A 5,996-nucleotide genomic window follows, 5' to 3' on the forward strand; every position below is an offset into this window, starting at 1 on the left:
AATAAAATAAAATAAAATAAAATAAAATAAAATAAAATAAAATAAAATAAAATAAAATAAAATAAAATAAAATAAAATAAAATAAAATAAAATAAAATAAAAAAAAAAAAAATAAAATAAAATAAAATAAAATAAAATAAAATAAAATAAAATAAAATAAAATAAAATAATTATTACGAAATACTTTTATAAATAAATAGAAATATCTACTTATATGAAACTTAACCTGTAAATCTATTTTTTTTAATTCTAGCTACACAGTTATCATTTCCAATAAAATAATTAAAAAAGTGAGTTACATCTTTAGATGATAATCTATTATCTAAATTACATATAAATAAAAAGTTTGCACCTAACGTTACTGGATTTACTGTATGTTTACTTAATCTAACTCTTTCTCTTGTTAATTCCTTCAAATGATTTTCTCCTGAATCTCTTATATATGGTATTGATTTCCACTTTCTGAAATATCTAGTTTTAAACAACTGAAATTTTTTTTTATTAGTTTTTTCTTCCCATTTTAACTACATAAAAGTATAAATTATATCTATTTTTATTTTTTATTTTTATATTATTATTATATATTTTGTTATATAGACATTTATGTATATTATTTAATGCATATCACTTTTATATTTTTATTTTTTATTTTTTTTTTTTTTATAGTATTATGAAAATATAATTGTTTATATTTTTATAATTACATATAAATTTTATTGATATATTTAATTTGAATTAACACAGATTTTAATATTTATATATCACCTTTTTTAAGATAAATGATTGTGTTAGATGAATGAAAATTAGAAATATCTTCAATAATCTCATGATGCTTTAAAGAGAAACATGTTTTACACTAATAAAGCAATACACATGTAAAAAATATAAATTATTTGAATAAATATATATCTAATTTTTTCCTATTTAAAATTATAATGTACATTTTTAAAAGTTGTATACATATATACACTAATCATCTTTAAAATATTTTTATTTTGCCATTTGCATATATTTCTCTTATGAATATGTTAACTAATATAACACATTTATTAATGAAAATAGTTGATAGATTCCTATTTTTAAAAAAAAATATACAGATTAAATATTATTATTAAATTATGTATACAAATATATATATTTAGTTAAATATTTTTTATTTTTATTTATTTATTTATTTTTTTTTTTTTTATGTTAAAAAATGCTCAAATTTTAAAATCTCAAAAAAAAAAAAAAAAAAAAAATATTAACCATTAAAGTCTTGTATAGCATAAAAAAGAATTATAAAATTTATAAAAATCCCCAAAAAAAAAAAAAAAAAAAAAAAAAATTAGTGGAATACATATATTTAAAAAGATTAAATATAACAGAAAATGAATAATTAAAAATTGCAAAAACGTATATCAAAAAGTAGATGAAGAATCAAACAAAAAAAAAAACTGAAAATTAAAAAAAAAATGGAAAGTATGATATGAATTATAATCAATATTATTAAAATTAATTATAAAAACGTTAAAAAAATACAAAAAAAAAAAAAAAAAAGAAAAAAGAAAGAGGAAAAAGGAAAAAAAGAATACAAGATGATTTTTTTTTTTTTTTTTTTTTATTTTCAAAATGAATTTAAACACAATTGACATGACAGTATTTTTAATATATATGAAATATTATTTAATACATGTATATATATATATATATATAAAACATATAAAATTAAATATAGGAAAGAAATTAATATATATGGAAGATTGAAGTTATAGAAGGAATTTATTTATAAAAGCAAGGTAATTTTTTTTTAATCTTTTTGTATATATATATATATATATATATATATATATTTTTTTTTATAATAAAATTTTAATTATTAGTAACCAACATATTATATGAATGAAATCTTTCAACTTTTCTTAATCTTAATTTTTCAGATGGATCAAGCTCTTCTAAATATTCATTGTATTTTTTCATATCCCATTGTTGTTGAGAGGTAAGTTTCATATGTTTAACAAATATTTTTTTAACCATAGATGATGCAAATTCAACGATAAGTGGCTTGAGAAAATCACTAGATTCAATTACAATTGAATTGCAAGCTAAAACATATTTTATATTTTCCTTATTACACAGACCCTCAATCATACGTTCGTTTAAAATGAAATTGTTAATTGATTTCAAATATAAATATCTTAAAAAGTTGTCTTTTTCAAAAATTAGAGCATTACAATTATAATTATAACACATTAAAACTTCAACCATTTCTTTATTTGATAAAAAGTATATATTTGCCTTTATTCCTTTCATTAATGTTTTCGATGGTGGTATTAATTTGTTATCATTAGATGTATCCCCTTTATTTTTTGTTTCATCTTCTTTTATATCATCCTTAAATTCATAATCATCATTAAAACTTTCATCTTCTATTTTTTCTTTTTCTTTTTCTTCTATTTTTTCTTTTTCTTTTTCTTCTATTTTTTCCTTTTTTTTTTCTTCAATTTTTTCCTTTTTTTTTTTTTTTTCTATTTTTTCTTTTTCCTCTTCATTTTCTGTACTTGAAGCTGAATATTTATTTTCCTTTTCTGTTTCTATTTCACCTATTATAGAAGCATTGTCATCACTTTTTTTGCTTGTTTGTGTAAAGGAGATATCAGATATGGTTCCAATAGAAGGATGATCTATAGTCTTCTCATTTTGCAATTTTTCTGATTTATCACTATTTAATTCATCTACATAGTTAACTTTATTATAGTTTTTCGAAAAATAACTCTTTTTATCAATTTGTTCTTTATTTTCAAACTTTTCAGATCTCTCTGATGAGTTATATCTGTTATTTACTACAAATAAAAAAAAAATATATATATATATATATATATGTATTGCAAAAAATGAATAAAAATTAAAAAAACAATAATATATATGAATATATTAAAAATATGAAAAATCAAAAATAAGTAAGAAATAAAATATAAATTATATATTGAAGAAAATTTTTATAAAATAATTGGACATTTATATATATTAACATATAATGTATACAAAAGTACTAAAAATAGGTAAATCAAAAAATTGGTATAAAAGAATAAAATTATATAACATCTTAAAAAAATTAAATATTAAAAAAAAAAAAAAAAAAAATACACACACATGTTATAATTTATGTAAATTTTACTTTTTCCATTTGAACTAATGATATTATTTTCTTCTGTTCTTGGAGTAGCACAAATACAAGTACATGATAAAGGTAAGCTACTATTTTTACTTATAACTTCATTATCTACTATTCTTCTAAAGTGACCATTTCTCAATTGAAGTAATTTTCTTTTATTTTTATTTTCTATTTGTTTATTTTTATATTTTGAACTATATTTTTTATTTAGTTTAGATTGAAAGTTATTCATTTCTATTTAAAAATTCAAAGAAAAAAAATAAAAATAAGTACAGATATAAAAAGTGGATAAGGTATAAACGTTTTTGTTAAAATATTTGAACGTATAAAAAAAAAAAAAAAAAAAAATCAAAGAAAATATTATGTTTATATATATATACATGTAAATTATTTTTTAAAAGTGTAAAAATATACTTTTTTAAAATTTAAACATTGTTAAAAAAAAATATTTCTTTTTATAATTTTTTATCAATAAAAAATCATTTATTAAGAATTTTTTACATTTTTATTAAAAAAAAAAAAAAAAAAAAAAAAAAAGATAATCTCTTTAAATGTTAAATAATTCTTTTTAAATAAAATATTATAATATATTAAACAGATAACTTAAAAAGTTAACAACTCTACAACATGCAAAAGATTTAACAGCATGAATTTAATTTTTTTTTTTTAATTTGCTCTTTTGTTAAGCATTGATATCATAAAAGATGATTATTTTTATTTATTTTAATCTTAAAGATCAATTAATACTATAGTTATGTATATATATTTTTAATAAAAAATAATATGTCTATTTGCATCTTTTTTCTTATTTTTTGGATTATCTTTTCCCATTTTTTTTTTTTCATTTTATAATAATTTTTACGAAATAATAAATTATTAGGATTATTTAGCAATTATAAAAATGAATCATTGTATGTTTTTTTTTTTTATTTAATGAAAAAAAAAATATTTTACTTTTTATTTATAAAGTTGTAAATTAATGCGAACTCATAAAAAGCTCAGATTAAAAATAACTTTATACTTGCATTTATTTTATTTATTTTATTTATTTTTTTTTATCTCTTATATTTTGAATTAACTTTCACATTAATTAAAATATATTCTACACATTATATAAATTATTTATATATTATAATAGAACAATAAAACAAAAAAAAAAAAAAAAAAAATTCAAAAAAGAGCCAGAATTATTAAAAAAATGTGTATCGAAAAAAAAACTTTATTCTTTTATAAGGGAATTGTTACTCATGGAATTATTTATATTAATATTTTACAAAAAATTAAGAAAAATATAAAAAAATATATTTTTTGCAATTTTTTAAAAAATTATCATTTATTTCAAATATAAAAGTTATAGGCAATTTATTTTGAAAAAAAAAAAAAAAAAAAAGAAAGCTCGTTGTATATTTCCTATAAAAAAAGAGTATATACACATGTACATATTTAAAATTTTTTTTTTTTTTTTTTTTCTGTTTTAATATAATTACTTAAAGTTATCTTTTTTGTTTAAATTTTTTATTCTCCTTATTTTAGTAAATATTATAAACTGAAGTTAAATCCTTCATAAGAATAGTTTTACAGTATACTTTTTTTTTTTTTTTTTTTTTTCTCGTATAAGATTAGTAGAATAAAATGTCCAAAAGTTTTGCAATTTTAATTTTTTTTTTTTTCTTTTCTTTTAAATTAACTTATACATTAAAAAAAGAAAACAGTTTAATTAAAAATGAGAATAGTAGATTTATCCAAATAAATAGAGATATGGTAAAATGAAGAATATTCTTTATTAACCTATTTATTTTTCTTATTCCTTTTTTTTTTTTTTTTTTTCCAATTTAATATCTTTTTTCCTTTTTTCTTAAATAATTATGTATACTGTTAAAATATAGAATGAGCCACCTTTTTCTGTTATTAATGTATATTACACTGAATCACTTTTAAATGAGGATTTAATAAATGAAATGTAAAAAATTAAGATATTTTATTATTAAATCTTAACTTAATAATTTATTAATTTTTATATATATATAAAAAAAAAAAAAAAAAAAAAAAATGAATATTTAAATGATATAAATTTTAGAGAAAATAATAGAAAAATGGAGAAAGACAAAATTCGAAAATATTTTAGAAGGGTTTGTATATGAATCTTTAATATAAAAAAAAAAAAAAAAAAAATATAAATTCCATATTTTTTGAGATACTTAAAAATTCAAAATTTTATTTTATTATTATTACTTTTTTTTTTTTTTTTTTTATATATATAATAAAAAAAGAATTTGATTACAAACAATTATTTTACAGAATATTCTAAAAAACAAGTATGAATATATGAATCATGTTTATTTTTTTTTTTTTTTTTTTTTTTTTTCTTCTAAATCTATATTCTTATGTAAATTATTTTCCCCTTTAAAAATTTAATGTTATTACATAAAGCATTTCTTTCTTAATATAACATTTTTAGTTAATTATTTTTATTTTCATTTATTTATTTTGTTATATTTCATATAATAATAAATATTTTGGTATATATTTTAATTTATAGAAAGAGCAGATGGAATCATTAATTGGTAATTTGTAAATATATATATATATATGGAAGAATAATAAAGAATGATTATTAAAAAAATTGGAGTTATTCTAATGAGACATATTTTTATATTGATATAGTATTCTTATTAAAAATTTTTTTTTTCTATAATAAAATAAATAGTAACTAAAATTACTTCTATATTTTTAACACAATAATCATAATTTATTTCTTAAAATTTTTCTTTGATTTTTTATTGTTTCTAAGAATATATCATATCTTACCTTTTTTTAAAAAATTTCATTAAATTATCCTTTT

At 15.6% G+C, this 5,996-nt stretch overlaps 3 protein-coding genes across 3 annotated transcripts; 1 reads left to right on the forward strand and 2 right to left on the reverse strand.

Annotated features, from left to right (window-relative positions):
• Positions 1 to 226: 226 nt before the first annotated feature.
• PGAL8A_00314500 (RNA-binding protein, putative) lies at positions 227 to 828 on the reverse strand (the record flags this gene model as incomplete). Its single annotated transcript, XM_028672159.1, has 2 exons — positions 227 to 524; positions 766 to 828. Coding segments are annotated over 2 exons (361 nt in total), but the record flags the coding sequence as incomplete, so codon positions are not given.
• Positions 829 to 1,851: 1,023 nt separating this feature from the next.
• PGAL8A_00314600 (conserved Plasmodium protein, unknown function) lies at positions 1,852 to 3,386 on the reverse strand (the record flags this gene model as incomplete). Its single annotated transcript, XM_028672160.1, has 2 exons — positions 1,852 to 2,822; positions 3,158 to 3,386. The coding sequence occupies 2 exons, from the start codon at positions 3,384 to 3,386 to the stop codon at positions 1,852 to 1,854; spliced, it is 1,200 nt and encodes a 399-aa protein (XP_028528741.1).
• A 1,400-nt stretch (positions 3,387 to 4,786) lies between these two features.
• PGAL8A_00314700 (conserved Plasmodium protein, unknown function) lies at positions 4,787 to 5,718 on the forward strand (the record flags this gene model as incomplete). The annotated part of the gene is made up of 5 exons (XM_028672161.1): positions 4,787 to 4,915; positions 5,041 to 5,114; positions 5,232 to 5,283; positions 5,425 to 5,469; positions 5,694 to 5,718. Coding segments are annotated over 5 exons (325 nt in total), but the record flags the coding sequence as incomplete, so codon positions are not given.
• Positions 5,719 to 5,996: the final 278 nt, after the last annotated feature.

This window comes from Plasmodium gallinaceum (genome assembly GCF_900005855.1).
Source record: "Plasmodium gallinaceum strain 8A genome assembly, contig: PGAL8A_v1_87, whole genome shotgun sequence".
In the NCBI taxonomy this organism is placed as follows: Eukaryota; Apicomplexa; class Aconoidasida; order Haemosporida; family Plasmodiidae; genus Plasmodium; species Plasmodium gallinaceum.